We start from the raw sequence: 18,523 nt of genomic DNA on the forward strand, positions 1-18,523 counted from the left end.
CAATGAAAACGTGATGAAAATGCTCGATGGAGTAATTGAGAAGTTGCAGTCAATGAAACGAAAGGTGAAATTAGCATGACGAGTGTTTTAATTGATTAAGTAGTTTTTTATCCATGTCATGTTTTAAAATCTGTTTTGTTGCTAATTCTCTTTGTTGCCTTATCTAATTTGATTTTTGAAAAGAAATTTAAATAGAAAAATAAATGAGTGACTTTAGTGATGTTTTACGAAAAAAAATCACAAATAATTGACCTGTTGATTTACCTTATTATGAAGTGATTATAAACTGTGCGAAGAAATATACGAATAAAATGAATAGAATTAATCACGTTCTGATTCTTTAACTTACAGGCAGTAGATGCAATAGAACTGGAAGAGGCAAGCGCAAAACTTTGTAAACGAAGGGTAGAGCATTTAAAAGTAAGCCAACCAAACTGAAATACTAAGTATATATCTATGACTTTCCTTTAAAGTAATTTAGCATGAGTTACTTTTTGTAGTTAGTTAAACTTAGATACTATTTTATAGGAAATTGTTTTATAGTGTTACAAAATATTTTTTTAGACTAAATATCATTAAAATTTTAGAAAGTTATTGATCTTATATTGACTGTGTTCTGTTTTTGTATTTGCAGTTCTTTTTTAGTTTGTAAAATTCTTTATTATTCAATTCTCATCATTTGACCGGTTCCTTTAATTGGTGCATGTCCAGTATGTCCGCTATGTTCACAATATTCAGTATGTCCGTTATGTCCGCTATGTCCACTATGTCCACTATGTCCGCTATGTCCACTATGTCCACTATGTCCGCTATGTCCGCTATGTCCACTATGTCCACTATGTCCACTATGTCCACTATGTCCGCTATGTCCACTATGTTCGCTTTGTCCACTATGTCCGCTATGTCCACTATGTCCGCTATGTCCACTATGTCCGCTTTGTCCACTATGTCAATTTCCAATGTCACTTAACAGGAGCATGCAAGTCCCATACCCTCTGTTGTTGCTCAATGGAAGAAAACTCGTTTTGATCGAATGGTAGTCGACCATCTGCTGAGGTGTGGGTTTTATGACAGTGCACTGAAACTTGCAGAGGAATCAAATATAAAGGTAACAATCCATGTTATGCAAACTTTTCCCCCAATTAGGTTAAAATTGGATCCAATTAAATATAAATGGCTGGTTGTTTTTCTGCTCGGTGTAACAACCAAACTTTTTTAACTACATATATGTTTTTAACCCTAAACGTGTTTAAGCGGGTGTCATTTTATCACAGTCTGTGTTTTTTAATATTTTTCATTTCATAATCTTTACCTTACTTAAGAGACAATACAAGTTATTATTCTCCTTTAAGTTATGTTATGTTACATAAAGTTTATATATGAATACTGACATTTTCTTTTTATACTAACATTTTAAGTTTTATATATAGTATGTATATACTGACATTTTCTTGCTTTGGTTTGCCAAGTTGTCTTACCATTTAAGATACACAAACAAAGGTATTATGTTACTATATATTATAGCACAATTATTAACGTAAAACTGCATGTCGTCAGTGTTTGTTTACATTGTAATCCACCAATATACAATATTATAATGGTTGGCAAATATACTGTGTTGTTACGGTTCATTTTCAATCATAAATTATGAATATACGCTTCGTTAACTCAATTGTTCTCGTATATCCTAATAGAGATAGCTTTCTATTGTTTTGTAAATTCAAAAAGAGTAAGTCTTTTTTGGGAATTTACAAATTAAAAGTTTGGACAGATCTGCGGAAACGCATAGCCCTATTATAAATTTAAAATGGTGAAAAATAGCATATTGGTATACTGATATGTAATATGTTCATAATATTTATTTATTTACCAATATATCTTGAACATGATACAGCAACACCGCCAGTTAAACATCCACATAGTAATATTTAAAGCAATTCAATCTGTATGTTCCATTTGTTAGTTTTGTTTATAGTTGAGATTAATTATCGACAGTACAATCTGAAATCACTGGTGCATTGAAAGTATGCTGGTTAGGTGGTTTTAGATCTGGCCTGGATTTTGTTGTTTTAACTAAACACATTTTGTTGTATTAAAATGTTCTTGCAGCTTAAAGTATATATGAAACCACTAACCCATAAATTGCTGTGTGAACCTGTTGAATTACCTTAAACAGTCATATTTAAAAGGCACTGTAAGTAATCATTAAATTTTATTTTTATTCTAAAAAGCATACATTTGGAAATATAAATGTAGACATCACTATCAGGGCATATTACTCAGTTATAATAATAAATAATAATGCATTAGCTTTATTTGTCTATTCAATTAGGGTAGCGAAGATTTAATAATATTTTAAACGAAAATACAGGATATAGGGACAAAACAACAGTCGTTAACACACGCTTTCAGTTTGTTGAAACATATTTTCATTTAATTGGAAGAAAATAAGCTTATATGGTGGTATAACCAGAGAAAAATACAAAACTTATTTCGAAACCTTGTTTGTTAGGATCTGGTCAATACGGATGTATTTATAACTGCATGGGAAGTGGAGCAGTCACTGGAGAGGAAGGAGTGTGAAACTTGCCTGGCTTGGTGCCACGACAATAGGTCGCGGCTTCGGAAGCTAAAAAGTCCACTAGAATTCAGCGTACATCTACAACAGTTCATTGAACTTGTGAGGAAAAATCAAAGGCTGGAAGCTGTCTGGTAACTTTTGTTATATATATATTTATAGCTAGGTGGTGACCATTTTGATGTTTATGGTTCTTTCTTGCATTTTACTATTACACATTACGTTGTAAATGCACATACGGTTGTACTGTTATTAAGTTGTATATGTTTAACGACCCACTTTGTATGCTGACCTAGTTTATATGTTATATTTAAACAGTAGGAGGAACTGCTGAATAACTAAATGAATTGTATGTTGTATACTATTACTAATACTATATTATTTCCACCCCTTTTTATACTTATGCCCAATCTATTACTGCTAAACCGATTCTTTACTTGTTATTCTTTCACAGCCATGCTCGAAAATACTTAAACACTGCAGAAGGTGCGCAGTTAGCAGAAGTGAAACAGGTATGTTATATCAATATGTTTTACCATGTTAATAATATAAACAATGCAAATAGATAGGCATATTTGGTATACTAAGTAATGAGCCAACTCAGGCATATATCCCAGGTCTTTGGCAAGCCTTTTTAGTATTTATAGATTCTTATACATATTGAACAGAAACTATACTAAGAAAATATGATTCTAACAGAAACCTTTTTCTGTTGTCACTTATCTCTTTGTTTGATACTGAGATATTTTGTAAACAAACTGTTTAAAATTGGCTGTCTTCGCATTAACCAATCAGTTTAAATTTTACACTTTAAAACATATAGTAGGGTGGGAGAAGATGGGACACCTTTTCATTTATTTTCTCGTCCCATTTGGTAGTAAACAAAGAACATTCAAAGAATTACAAAACCGTATCCTTACGGCTCCCATAGATCATTGTTAATTGTTTAAAACACGATTAAGATATTTGGATATTATGTGCTAAAGGTGTCCCATCTTTCCCCACCCTACCATTTGTTTACCAAAATAGCTTTAAGGGTATCGCATCATACATTGTTTTTGTCCTGTTATTGAAATATTTTAAGATTCTGAACATTACAGGCAATGGGTTTGCTTGCATTTCACCACGACACGCCGGTATCTCCCTACAAAGATCTTTTCTCTGCCACACGGTGGCAACAAATTAAGGAGCAGTTTCGATACGAAAATTATCGTCTGCACCAACTGGGAGATTTATCTGTTTTTAAAGTTACGTTACAAGCTGGACTTGCAAGCCTGAAAACACAGTATCCTTTACAAGATTCAATTTACTGTATTTTTCAATAATCAATAAATGGACTTCTGTATTCCCAGTAGGTTGTTTCATGATAAAATTTAAAAAGGATTTTTACAGTTATAAATGTAGTAGATAACTTAACACTTTTTGGCAATATACATAGGATGTAAATAATCTCTAAAATTGTATATCAGTTTTAAAACTTGCATTACTGTCCTTTTCAATTCCTTAACCATACTGTTACAGTCAATGCTACAACGAGTGCACAAAATCCACTGACTGTCCAGTATGTTCACCTATCTTCAATGAACTTGCAAAACCTCTTCCATTTGCTTACTGTGCACAATCACGACTCATATGCTCCATCACGGGAAAACTCATGAATGAAAACAATCATCCCATGATGCTTCCAAATGGTCGCGTTTATGGTGAAAGGGTAAATTAAATATATCTAGTTTACAGAATAAATTTGGTTTGACAAGCTCTCTAAGATTCTTTTTGTTATGATACCAACTGTTGTGAAGTATTTTTTCGACTGTACTAACTATTGAAAAGAATTTTTTCCAAGTACAAAAATGAACTTAACCCTTGAAATCTGCAAAAAAATTTTCCAAGTACAGAAATAAATTTAATCCTTTAAATTTGTATTTTTAACAGGGGTTGGCACAGATTGCTGTCAACGGTCGCGTAAAATGCCCAAAAACCAACGAAGAATTCAATTTATCTGACGCTGAAAAGATCTATGTCATGTGATTGCGCAAATCTGTGCACGAGAGCACAGAAACAGCTTCCAGTATAAAAACATATCTTGTGCTTTATTTTTCGCTAATGCATCAGATGAATTGTGAACAAATTGTTCATGTTCTGTATTACCACAAAACCTTCAGTATGGGAAATACTGCCTTGCTTATGAAAAGACAATTCCTATGAAAAACTGGTGCTTGCATTCATAAAAACATTTGACGTTAAAAGGTTCCTGACAAAAACATATGGGTTTCATACTGTTAATATAGTTCTGGAGTTATAAAGCACTTTTGTGGAAAGTCTTATTCACACTTGTTTATTATAAAAAAGGATTTATGTGATTGTTACATACATAAATACAAATATTCCAATGTTGTCTGTTACTAGCTCTAAAAATTGGAATCTGTGCTTTTGACGCAAAACAAGTTCCTGCCACTGTCAACTATATTGACTTAACTTCCAAAATAACAAAACCTAATCATACGTATATCGTATAAATCTTGCTCTTATTTTGAGGTAACTGAAATTGCAACCAAATCTTGTCTATGTCACCTCATTGCAACAGTTCTGTTTTAATAAATTCTTGATGTTAAGATAATGACATTCCATTAGAACTGTAAGAAGCATTGACTGCAGGGTTGTAGAACTAGTTTTATTCAAAACAGCCTATCAATTTTCAAAGTGAATGAGAGTACTTGCAGGTCAGATTGGCCATTTAATTTGTGTTGCAAGATAAAAACTGTAAGAATTCTAACTTAAAAATTCTGTTATGACTGTAAGAAGCTCTAATTGCAGTTTTGTAGAACTAGTTTTATTAGACATACACAAAGTGAACAAGAGCCTTTACAGGTCAGATTCCCAATTCAGTTTGTGTTGCAGGATAAAAAGAATCCGAACTTGAAAACTTCAGCAGACATCCAAGTTGCTAAAATTGCTAAAATGCTCAACATTAAGAGAACGGAAAACCTTTGCTCATTGAACCATGACAGACCATGTGATCACTTTATATGGTCCCTTCTGCTCGGCTCAGTTGCCGTAGGTGGTGGGGGTGGACCTCGACGGTGAAGATCATCGATATAAGTCTTCAGCAAATCATCTCGTTCGCGCTCGATTGATTCCAAATTCAAATAACGTTTGTCGTTCTCAAGAAAAGAAATTATTTCCTTCATTGACTGAGAATTTGAACGAATATTTTCTTTTGTTCTGGAAAAAGTTCCAGTTGTTAGTAGGGCTTTAAACAGTAGAACATGAGAGAACCTGGTGTTTTGAAAATGTAACAGACAAAAATTTAACTGATTGCATTTTTTGCCTAAATGGCATCAAAGTCTCTTGTTCAAAAAATTTTAATTCAGATTTAGGAATTTGTTACAGTAAAACATGAAACTGATATTTTAAAGTTGCATTATAGTAATGCTATTAAAATTAAATTTAACTTGTAGATACTATCAGGCAATCAAAACTTACTTGTGTGTGATAAGCTTACATTCACGTAGTAAATCACGGAATTCAAACTTTGCTTCATTTACCAACTCTTTAATGTAATCTTCAAATTCTCTTTCACGTTTCTGTACACATTTAAACATATATCATGCAAAATCCAAGGCATGACTGACTATTACACAATATTATGCAATGAGCACAATATTGTGTAATAGTCAGTCATGTATAAACTTTGTTCAGAAGATGAAAAACTAATCAAACAAAACCCAAAATTATTAATATTAACTTTTGTTAGAAAAAAAAAAGAAAAAAGAAAAATAAATAGACAACTCCTTTTTACTTAAACAGAATTTTTTTATTGAATAGAAAACTCCTTTTCACTTGAATAGAAATCATATATAACTTACCCTGTCACTTGACGAGAACTTTGCAAACCTCGGATCATGTTTGACAAGTTTCCTGGCTTCTTTCCACTTGGTAGTGACCGTGATCTTCCCAGTTTCCTCCAGCAGTGTCTTGAAGATGCTCCTCTTCTTCTTGTGAAGGTTGTCAATGTGGTTCATGAAGTATCTGGGAGGAGTAGGATAAATTAGTGGTCAAAATCTTTATCTTTATTGCTTTTCTAAGTCTTTGGAGTTGTAAAACTAAGTTATAATAGAACTATACTTTTTGGACTATATTTTTTAGGGAGTTTTTAAACAACACTAGTTTTAGGAAAAAAAAAGTAATTTTAAAGAACTATAATTTTAGGGGATTGTTAACTTATCATAGTTTAAATTACAAAAGATCCAGAGAAAAACTTCTGTTCTAGCTGCATAGATAAACAAACTTCCATTGAGCTTTTTCAGTAAAAAAGCATTCACAAGTATAATATGTTGCAATTAAAACTTTACACATTTAATTTACTTTTCTTTGTCCTCCTTGGAAAGTAAAGCAGCGAGCTCCCATCTTCCGTCTTTACGAAGAATCCGCCGAGTTTCTGACCAAGATAGATCAGTGTTGCGCACCTGGAAAGTATTTAAAAACATCAAAAATCAAAAAAATATTTAAAACAAAAACAATACTATACTTTCAAACATCACTAAAAAAAGTTTTTTACAAACTAGAATAAAACGTTTTGCACACATGTAACTATAAAATACAATGTTATACTACCGATTAATATCACAATAATATCAGTCTAAGCAACGATTGCCACACCCACCATATCTGCCAGCAATGCTTTAAAATGTTGCACAGCTTCATCAAGTCGATGTTTCTGTCGTTCCGAGTCAATTTCTCTCGTTCTCTCAGCCTTCTCTCTCTCCACCTCTTCAGCTCGAGCCTTCAAACTCTCCTCCGCTCTTCTCTTCCTCCCTGCTTCCTCATCTTCAACCTTTTTAACAGAGGAGGGAATTGACTAAAAAGTTGAAACTCAAAGTTGGAATTCAAAGTTGACAAAAATAGACTCCATATATATCATGATCTGACCACATTATAAGTTTAACTCATACAAAAAATACTTGGTTATACTTGGTTATAAAAAGATTTTAATATTATGACAGACCTAGATAATATTTTCACTAATTTTTACATTTAACTCACACTGTGTTGCCGTGCATATTCCTCCCACCATTGTTCACGTTGGTAAGAGGATTCCACAGCATTAAATCTGGCATCACTGGACAGCTTAGACTTCGCTTTAGACCAGCGTGAGTATTTCTCTACTTTATTTTCCTCCATCAAAGCAAAGTAGTCTTTTTTAATCTGTATAAGAACAGGGCGGTTTTAGCAGGCAATAAAATTATACAGCATTTTGAGAATGATCCAGATTTTATATTTTTTTTACATAAATGAATACTTTTGTTTAGTAGAATTAATTGTGTTTGTTACTTTTCTGGTTACGTTTTTCATATTTACCAAAATAATTTAATTTTATTTTTTTATTATATAACTTTATTCTAGCTTTGATATCCTTAAGTGATGTCCATAACCGCCTGCCAACTTACCACCCTTTAAAAAGAGAGCTTTTAAAAACACAAGCGCAAAAAGCGTTTAAAAAAAAATTGACAAGAAATCCCAAAACCTTTAGAGCTTTGCTCCACACTGCCGCCTAGTGATAGTGATAGCGTTCGGTCGAAAAAAAAGTTTATAATTCTACCTCAAATTATTCGTGTCTATTGCGATGCACCTGCTCACTTCCATAGCACGGACACAACTGTTATACGATACCGTAATCCTCGTCGGGCTAAAAGCTTGGGCAAGAAAACAGTGAGAATTATACAACAGTTGCTCCACATTAGTTTAGGCTTAGTTACAACGAAGCTAGAGACACTGTGCAGACAAACAGATTTTAAAACAAAAAATATCTCAGAATTTTTCATTACTAGAAAGGGCAAACTAGCTGTTTTGCCAGGTTGGAAAATATCTAATAACATCAAATATGTTCCCAAGACCCATGGCCTATGCTTTACATATACAGTTGTCTGGTTTATGGAGTAAGTGGCATAGAGCAATGGTACTGCAACCAGCAGCAGGTACAATTGATGGGATTATTTTAACAGCAAAAGAACGATCAGGCTCATACTTTATCAGCTTTGCTTCTGCTTTCTTGTTCTTTCTTCTTCTTAGCCGACTGCGCACACTCATTGAAGAGAGACTCCCGCTCCCGCATCTTGTCGATCCCTCGGAAACGAGGATCTTTTGAATTCTTTGCAGCAAACTCGCTGAAGCTCATCCTAAAACATCAAAAAACAAAATTTACAAAAAAATTTTAAAAAAAATTGCAGCTTACAAAACTTTAAAAAATAAAAAGGTTAAAAAAAGGTAGAAATTTAACAAAAAAATTTAAACATTTATTGTTTTAAAATTAAAAAAAAAACTTACTTGCTGTTGGGATTAACTTCATGCACAAGCTCTTTAAAGTTCTCTCTCGCTTTTAACAACCATGCCTTCTTCTCTTTTCTCTCTTCTTCTGCTCGAATTTTAACATACTCATCAAACACCTGAAACAACATGAAATAGTTTTTTAATTTAAAACATTATTTTATTAATATACAACATTGTTTTTATTAACTTTTTTTTAATATACCAATATTCGGATTACATTTTTTATTTATTTTAACACTCGTACATGTTTTAAAATTAAATTACAGCAGAAAATGTTAACATCTAAAAATATCATATATTTATATTCAATAAAATGGTAACAGCTGAACAGAAAAACATTAACACTCAATTGATTTTCTGCATATGCAAAATCAACACAATATAGCTTCTACTTGAAAAAACAAGCTTAATTTTGTAAAGTGTTTTAAAAAAAACAAAACATTTTAAAACATTTGCCTCTGCTTACCTTAGGAATATCTAACTCTTAATTTTAATGCAAAAAACTTGGAACCTATTTCTATGACAAACTTAAAGATCTGCAACCTGTATTTTAGTATGATCTCACCCGTATAACACAGAATTCCCATAACACTTCAGATTGAATTAACATTACACTTTTAACAACATAAAGCAAGTTACCAACCATATAAGTTAGATAAGAAAGAGGGACATGGCTTCAATACCGTTTTTCTCTCCTTTGCATTAAGGAGTGTGTGGCGTGGATCAAATACAATTTTGTGAAGTTCTTTTTCCCATGTTGAGAATGCAGACACCTGTGGGGCAAAAATTACAGAGATTTAATTATTAGTTGAAAATTTAAATAGTGTGCATTGTGTGTTAAACTCTAAAATTCCCTTGACTAATGCATAAGCTGTTAAAACATGTTATAAATGGTATAACACTTGTTATACATGGTATAATACATCAATTTTACTACATAGACATGTTCTTTTACTTCATAGACCAGAGGACTATATTAATAAATCAGTATAAACACCTCAAACAGTGTAAGGTTTCCAACCTAAAATAGAAAAAAACTTTTTTTTTCAAGAAGTAAAACTCACCTGTCGTTCCTGCAGCATCTGACGAAACTGCTCTGTTCTGACCTCAAGTGGTTGAGCAGCACGCTCTTCCTCGGCTAGTTTCTCTGCTTCCGTCATCTTCTTCTCTTCATCCCTGTGATGGATAAAAAAACTTGAAAAACTGAAGCCGCATACTCATAGGCAAGTACTACACACGATTTCAAGTAGGTCTAAGAATTACAATAACCACAACATTAATGAAAAATTTTACACTCTTACAGATTTAAATTACACAAAATTACACAAAAAAAACAGACATAAAGGTCAGTAACACATTTGACGACAGGTTTCCACTTACGTTTTCTTCTTTTTGAGCTGAGGTTGGTCAGAATTTGCTTCTTGGCTTAAAGTTACGGGGTCAGAGGTTTCTGGAATAGAAGATAGATCGTTGGTTGGACATTGATGCAGAAAATGAATGATGTTTTAACGATGTACTATTTGCATAGAATCTAATTTTTCATAATATATCGTTAAAAATTATGTTTTTGTTGTTCACATTGTCCCACTTTAACACGTATATAAATTAAAATACAATAAAAATATTATAACCACTTTAACACATATACGGTCACATTGTCCAACTTTAACAAAGAAAAAACATATATATAAAATCAGAATACTATAAAAATATTATAACTACAAAAACAGGAAAATAAAAAAAAACCTTTTTACCTTCTTCAAGTTTTCGTTTATGAGGAGGGTCGGCAAGAATTCGGTCAACGTCTAATCGACCAATCAGATCGCTCGGTTTCTCCCACAAAGAAAGTTTTGTCGTTGGGTTAAAAAAGAAAACTTTTTCATCTCCCGTCCATACAACACACCTTTGTATTAAGATTGGAAGAAATGTATGTTAATGCTTGTACTCGCTTTGCATTAAAACACTGACTAAATAAAGACTAAAATTAGGTAAATAGGGTTGCAAAGATTTGAAAACATTGACCAAGCATAATATTGGAGATTCTATTTTCTGTAGGTGAGGTTTTTCTTCCTGAAGCGTGGTGCTTTGGGACTTAAAACAGAGTTGGCTCATAACCCCAAAACCCTAGGTGTTACTGCATGAACCTCGCCAGATGTTTAAGCTGCCACCTTATCAATAGAAGAGGGCAAGGGCTTTAATATAATGAAAAGAAAGGTTGGGGAACCATTGGATACTGGAGTTACTGGGATAAATATACATACAAATACAATATCCTCAATGCTCTCATTTCCAACTACTAACCCTTACAGAAATGTGTAAAAGGAAGTATCTGGTATTTTGTTATGCGAGCATGTGATTGCGCAACATACATTGAAATACTAACCATGGTGTGCCAGGCACTGGTTTCGTTGCCACTGGTCGTTGTTGTTGCTTCGCTTTTTGTTCGTCGGTCAATTCACTTTTCTTTACTTCAAAATTATCCTGCAACAAATCGCATATTCAATCACTGCATTTGTCAGCTTTGGTATGGTAGGGTGGGGGAAGATGGGACACCTTTAGCACATAATATCCAGATATCCTGATCGTGTTTTAAACAATTAACAAAGAACATAGTTTCATAGTTCTTTGAACGTTCTTTGTTTACTACTAAATGGGACGAGAAAATAGAGTTAAAAAGTGTCCCATCTTCCCCCATCCTACTGTATATAAATTACACCATAACAGAGGAATACAACAGTTAAGTAAACAAAAACAACATAAAAAAAAGAAAAGTTTAATAAATTTGATTTGTACTTACTTTAGAAGTAACCATTTTTTCCTCTATATTTCCATCTGAAACCAAAAACAAATATTTAAAAGTGACCAAATCACTAAACAATAAATAGAAGCAACCATATTATTCGACGCTGTGGCAAAGTAGTAAGTGAGCCTGCCTCTAATCCAGAGTTAATGAGTTCAAGGCTCGTCACTGCTACCTTTGTGGGCGCATGTGTTCTTGGGCAAGACACTTAACGGCAATTGCTTAAACCCAGTGGTCACTAATGGGTTGTCCAAATTATCAGCCATACATATAAAAAACGAAATCTAAAGATAATATAAATATCCAAAAAGTAACATACATTATAACTAGTAATATGGCACATGGTGTATAAACACCTGTGTTAACTGTCGTTTTCCATTCACATGAGGATAAAGTAAGTTACACTCAATTGAAACCCACCCACCATTCATTTCATTATTCATCTCCAGCTCCTTAGGGCGTTCCCACCTTGTTTCCATGGTTCGCATGTTGTAGAAATAAACTCGGCCGTCAGGTGCAGTGTGCTCCCGCCACTCCACAACCCCACCTAATGGAATTATCCCTGGAGGCCCCGTCATCATTGGATGCGGCATGATGTTTGGTGGAAGTCCCATTCGAGGCATCATACCTGGAAGACTCAGAATTTTAATTTTTATCAACTAAAGTTGATCGCTGCTTTGATGTTGGTCGATTTTTGCTTAGTGCTGAGAATAGATATAAATTTTCCAAAGAGGGTGTTCTAAGACCAAACCTTCTTATCTAGATCTGCCAGTGCTTGGGATGGTGCTTTATGTTTAGTAAACATTATTCATATGTAATGATTGTCTAATAGTAATATAAAAGTAATTATAATCTCAATTACAAATTATTCGTTTTTTATTTCAAGTTACAAATGTTTGAAAATAAATTACTAATAAAGTGTGGGCTTTTGGTAATGCTGTATTCAAATTGATGGATTAAAGAAGATAGCTCTTGTTTATTATTAAAAACAGCACACCTGGTACCATGGGTCGCATTGGCATCATTAAAGGAACAACTCCTCTTTGCATTGGCATTCCTGGCATTGGACCTTTAAACCAAAGTTGTACAATTACAAACAAAAATTAAATACCATTTCGAAAAAACTGCTTGTTCCAAATTTTTTTGAGCGAAATTAATCACTAATAGATAATATCACTAATAAAAAACAAACAACGAAATAAAACATTGTTCAATGAAGTGATTACTTACCAGATCCTGACACCATCATCCGGATAGGAGCTCCATTGATGATCTCCCCTCCTCCTCCCACAAATGGAGGATTCTGCATCATCTGTTCGTTGACGACTTCGCCATCTTCATTCTCTTCCTTACCTAATAATTCATTTACAATCTTAGCCATTAACCTGCAGTGGCAGGGTATGCAGCCCTACACTGGATTTTGGTGCACAGCCTTTTTTTTCAGTAAACATTTTCACCAATAAGTTGGATTTGTTTTATAGGAATGCGCATCTAACTATCCCTGTCCCTGTGTTTACAACAAATTGGAGCCTGTGTATACATTCACACAAGACACAATTCCTCTAAGCAGGTTCGTAGGAATATTCTTTAGTATTACCTCTAGAAATAAGCAAAAAAAATCAAATTAGACATAAAAGCATGATAACTAAAGACTGCTTATGCTTATACCATTCTAAACTATTACAGATTTTCATGCAGAAAATGCATTTAAACTTACTTTCATCATTATTTCCATCTTTCTCTTCATTCATTTTATTATCTAAGTATAAAAATAAAATAAGTTATGGTATACAAAACATTACACAATAGTAAATGACTAAATTTCCCACTGTCAGACTTGTATAGTATAACATTGGACTGAGTACTTTTCCATGGTCACACTTAACTTTAATAGTACTTAAAAATGGAATTATACAATACATAAATATTAGAATATCACTCTATGTTAAATACCTTATGTTGGTTACCACTGCACAATATGTTTAGGGCAGTAAACTACAAAACAACTAAAGTAAGACTGTATAGTATTTATCACCTTTACTTTTTAGAAAGTAGAAAAGGCAGGGATAGTTAGAAGTGCATTCTTTTAAAACAAATGTGATGCTAATGTTTACAGATTAATGCAGTGCAGAAAATTTCAGGGTGGGCCTGCATACCCTGCCACCCCAGGTTTGGCGTCCATTTTATTACCTGCTTGGTTTGAGCTTTCTGTTTGATTTTCATCATTGATTTGTTCATTGTAACTCTTTCCTTGTTTATTATTACCCTGTGTTCGTTCATTCTTTGCTGGAAATGCTGAGAAATTTGGATTGGCAAGAGACTGAACCTAAATATGCAAATAAGTTATCGACTCATTATTATGACAAAGCATGGAAAGTTTTAATTAACATTCATTGTTTATATATAGACCAACGTCACCATCTATTATTTTTACTTCGTCTAACAGAAATCTTGATGTTTTTTTTAATTCCTACTTTCTGAAGTGTTATAGTGTATGAAGGGTTTAAACTATTTATTCAAGAAACAAAGCAGCAGATAAGGAGTTACGACCTTACCTCATTTTGTTTAATAATTTGAACGTTTTCATCCGATGGTTTTTTCCAAACTGATTGTCGAGTTTTTGCATTGTAGTAATAAATCTTGCCCTCGTCAGAGAGTGTTTCCACCCAGATTTCTTTGTTTGGGTCAATATTGGGGGCATTTTGAGGGGGAGGGGGGACCATGTGGTCTTGCATTGGACCACCCGGCCCCATAGGACCTTGCATGTTACCAGGGGGGCCAAAACCACCTGGACCCATCGGTGGGTGATTCTGTAATAAATAAAGTATGGCGTATCAGATCCATTCAGATGTATAAGAAATTTAATATTTTTATGGTAAAATTGTTTCACATAATATTATAATCACAATCAAAGTTAAAAAGGAGATGCGTTGTATTTAATTTACATTCGACAAGTAATAATAAAAATTAAAAAGGTTCAACAACATTGCAAATATGATAGCATTAAACTAAAGGTTGCAACTATAGAAGTAGATGATTAAAAGCTTTAAATAGTATTTTTTGGAAGCTAAAAAAATGTAAATATGATAACCCGGTACTAGTGAAGAATCTTCCCCCCCACACCGTATTTGCTAACCACTAACCCCTAATCCCTAGGTTAAGGGGTTAGGTCCTTTAGTGTTGATGGTTAGGGGGTTAGTGGTTAGCAAATAAGGGGGGAGACTCTTCACTAGCACCGATAACCCAACTTACCCCATGCATGTTCATGTCTGGACCCATCATCCCCTGGCCTTGGTTAAGAGGGGGGCGAAAATTATCAAATTGACCTCCAAATGGTGGTGGACCCCTCATGCCCCTAGGGCCTGGTTGACCCCCAGGGCCATTATCAGGTCCCATAAAACCTCCAGGGCCGGGTGGGGGACCACGGAACCCACCACCAAACATGGGGCCTCCATTAGGTGGAGGTCCGAAGTTTGAAGGACCTCGCATATTATTCATATTGTGTCAATGGCAATGCTACGAATTTAATGAACAAGCATAACAAAACGATACCTAAACAATTTTGTTAATTTAAACGAAATTAAAATCCCTTTTCCACTCAGGCGCATAGTTTAAATAGAAAATTATATTCCACGAGTGGAATTATAAGACTTAACGTTTCAATATTATAAATAGGAACAACAGCTCACTCGACACCTCTTACGCTGCAGAATACATCTTCAGCACGTGTAAAAAGTTCTAAAACTACACATTAAAACAAATGAACAACATCTTTCGCGTCCCATTTTGCTGTGACGTCATAAAACATTGTTTTTTTTCATCATAGAAATATGTTGTTTATTACAAGAGAGATGAGCTCTAATGAATGAACACGTTCTAATATAACATGATGAATACAGACCAGGGTCCGTATATAAACATACACGAAAATACGTTTTTAAATATCTCTAATAACAAGTATGCGCAGAATCATTGTGGTAAAATCATATAGAGTATGTATAAGCTTTATGTTGGTGACATCAATACGAAGTAATAAAAACAGCCGTTAAAGTTGCCGCTCTATATAGCCTACTATATACAAGATATACTATCTTTATCTGTATATCCAGGTATTTTTAAATTTACCCGGACAGGGCAAAACAAACCAAATAGACAAAAATAGTAACGAAAACAAATAACACACAGATAAAAAGACAGAAACAAACAGTACAACGAGTGCATAAAAAACCGTGTAACATGCAACAAAAGCACAGTCATACAAAAGGGGGAGTTAAAAATTAATTAACGCAGACATTTTCATTGAAACATCTTTTAAGAAAAACATAGATTAAACCCCTAAGAATAATCCTCTGCAATGTACATCATATTAGATGTTCAACTACAAGGAGTTAAAACCAACAATAGCTCCGCCTGTTTCAATCAAAGGATAATTTGCCATGTTATAGTACCACGATACTTTCACCACACAATATACCAACGACCGGGCGTCCCAATCGCGCTATATGTCGTTTTAATATACATCAGTTGGTCACGTGGAGAAGTTTGGGTTAATAGTATATCACAGGAAAACTTTAAAAATACAATAGAAGCAAGGTACAACACTTTTAGTATACCGTTATTTTATATATAATGTACTGCAATAATACCACTGTACAGCAGTAAAGGGTATGTCGTATAGTAAATAGTATGACATAATACTACACAACATAATACTAATGTAACGAAATAAAACGTCACTGAAGCCTTGCAAGCAATCTCATTGAAACCTTGAACTTGTAACCCACGGTGAAACCAACTGCATTTAAACTGGAACGTTATGGAAACTCGCTTTGTAGATGAGGCGTTTTATGCGCTGAGAAATTAACTAGTGCGAGGCCCCATTCACGTAATTAATCTTACCAATTGGCTTCGAAACGATATTGGTAAAGAAAAGAACTGTTTGACGTAAAATGATCTATAGTAGGGTGAAGGAGATGGGACACCGTTTTCATATTTTCTTATCTCATTCGGTAGTAAGCAAAGAATATTCAAAGAATTATAAAGGTTTCTCCATATACGACTCACATATAGAGCATTGTTAATTGTTCAAAATACGATCAGGATAATATGATATTATGTGCTAAAGGTGTCCCAGCTTACCCCACAGTATTAACCACTACCTGCCCAAAAGGAACGTTCTATAGGCAACAAGTCGAAGACAACATCAGCTGTGGGTTATTTCTCATACATTCCTACACGATTTAGGGAAAGGCGTTGTTTCCGCTCATGAATGAGGGTAAAACCTGCGTTGAATTAGCGATAACGTTTTAAGTTTTCACTTAGAAACATGAGCCTTCCTGTTTCGACGCTCATGCCAAGTCAGTCTTTGTAGCGATCGATGTTAGCATGATTTTCAAAGCGTCCAACTTTAAAAAGGTATATAACGGGGATGCACAGTTCAGGCGAGTCTATAAACAGCAGGTATCAACACGCGTTGAAATATTTTAAAGGGGTCAAACGTTTAAAAAAATTAGCGGTAGTGGCTTACCTGACTGCGGCTAAAAGGGACAGCATGCAAGGCAGGATCAGGTTGTTTAAGTTATAATTATGAAATTAAGTGCTCGAGGCGTTCTTATACATTCCTATTAAAAATAAGCTGTACGCCGTAAAAACTGAGTGTGTATATTGTGGGCTAGTTGATCCTTTGGTTGGTAGAGCAGAGCAAACTTATAATACCGCTGTTGTTTCGGTTTGTTTTCGTTCTGCCAGTCATTCTTGGGGTTGGAGTATATGGTCGACTAACGTCCAAAAACAGAATGGTGATCTGACTGTCATTACATTGAGCGTACCAGGAAATTACAGAGTGAATCACGTAACTGACTAAATATGAGCATTTATATATATATATATTGCATGATCCATGTGTGCTTAGTTTCGGTTAAAAAATAGTACATCAGATATTTCGTTCTGATTTACGAATACTAGATTAAATTTCGTATGCGTAGCTTTTTCTACCAGTCGTTTATGTATCCGGTATATTCGTTTATTAAGAGGTGAGGGTAATGCATTGCGGATGTTTGCTGACGTAGCCCTGCTGCTTACTAACGTTGTTATGAATGATTTGACGATCATCCTTTTTAATACCAAACGGTAAAAGATCTAATAGCCGAACAGCCACAAAGTGCAGAAGCAATTCCCACTGGACGATGGTATTTTAACTGTCGCGAATCCCGCTGCGACTTCTCGGGCATAGATAACCCTTAATTACCCGCCTTTGTGACGTCACAATGACGGGTCGAACCACGGCAAACAAACTGAAGTCAGTGTGGCGGAACCGAGCATGAGAACGCGGAAATTATCATCCGTAGTTAGCCCCTTGTGATTTGAGCGTCTTTCAACATCGCCTTGCTAGTGCTTAGCCGCGTATATAGCAATCACGTAGGTAATCACTAGGTCTGTATGCACAGCCTGCGTAATATGAACAGGAAGACAGTCTTCTCTTGCGATGCGACAAGCAAATTGCAACGCAAATAAATAGCAGCGCGGTGATTGCCGCCTTGTCATCTAATTTCCCATGTCGGATTTAACTCGCAATAACTGGCAGTGATGAAATTAAATTGGCAAAATTGGAAGCACACTTCCAGCAGCTTAGACTGAGTCAATTTGCTTTATTGCGACTGAGAGTTGGTCCGTGGAATGGACTTTTCCAACACTCAAGTAATAAGTAGCCCTTCGATGTTAGGAGAAGGTTTTTGGGATTCAGGTTTCGTCGCTCTTTTGTGTTTGGGCTAGCAGCCAAGACTTGCGCATCGAAGTGACTTAGGAAGGCCGACTTAATT

General features: G+C 34.4%; 2 protein-coding genes across 4 annotated transcripts in view; one reads left to right on the forward strand and one right to left on the reverse strand.

The window, feature by feature from the left end:
• LOC100177105 (E3 ubiquitin-protein transferase MAEA) overlaps positions 1-5,191 on the forward strand; it is an 8,175-nt gene extending 2,984 nt beyond the window's left edge. The window contains exons 3-10 of one of the 2 annotated variants that reach the window (XM_026835638.1): positions 20-64; positions 352-420; positions 974-1,108; positions 2,513-2,712; positions 3,033-3,090; positions 3,679-3,863; positions 4,100-4,289; positions 4,511-5,191. In XM_026835638.1, coding sequence (XP_026691439.1) covers positions 20-64; positions 352-420; positions 974-1,108; positions 2,513-2,712; positions 3,033-3,090; positions 3,679-3,863; positions 4,100-4,289; positions 4,511-4,606 — 978 coding nt within the window. In that variant the 3' untranslated portion in view covers positions 4,607-5,191. The remainder of the gene's footprint in view (positions 1-19; positions 65-351; positions 421-973; positions 1,109-2,512; positions 2,713-3,032; positions 3,091-3,678; positions 3,864-4,099; positions 4,290-4,510) is intronic. The other variant, XM_026835637.1, reaches the window with a different exon arrangement.
• A 195-nt stretch (positions 5,192-5,386) lies between these two features.
• Positions 5,387-15,277, reverse strand: LOC100179443 (transcription elongation regulator 1). 2 transcript variants are annotated; one of them, XM_026835635.1, is made up of 21 exons: positions 14,958-15,277; positions 14,261-14,515; positions 13,896-14,031; positions 13,423-13,464; positions 12,936-13,058; positions 12,703-12,774; positions 12,130-12,333; positions 11,703-11,737; positions 11,289-11,386; positions 10,660-10,808; positions 10,286-10,355; positions 9,970-10,081; positions 9,589-9,678; positions 8,903-9,021; positions 8,604-8,754; positions 7,622-7,783; positions 7,242-7,412; positions 6,944-7,044; positions 6,445-6,607; positions 6,062-6,162; positions 5,387-5,800 (listed from the first exon to the last, which is right to left on the reverse strand). In XM_026835635.1, the coding sequence occupies exons 1-21, from the start codon at positions 15,201-15,203 to the stop codon at positions 5,596-5,598; spliced, it is 2,805 nt and encodes a 934-aa protein (XP_026691436.1). In that variant the 5' UTR covers positions 15,204-15,277; the 3' UTR covers positions 5,387-5,595. The 2 variants fall into 2 exon arrangements, with proteins under 2 accessions (XP_026691436.1, XP_026691437.1); XM_026835636.1 differs by lacking the exon at positions 13,423-13,464.
• Between the last annotated feature and the right edge of the window lie 3,246 nt (positions 15,278-18,523).

The sequence above is a fragment of the Ciona intestinalis genome, chromosome 8, assembly GCF_000224145.3.
Source record: "Ciona intestinalis chromosome 8, KH, whole genome shotgun sequence".
Lineage (NCBI taxonomy): Eukaryota > Metazoa > Chordata > Ascidiacea > Phlebobranchia > Cionidae > Ciona > Ciona intestinalis.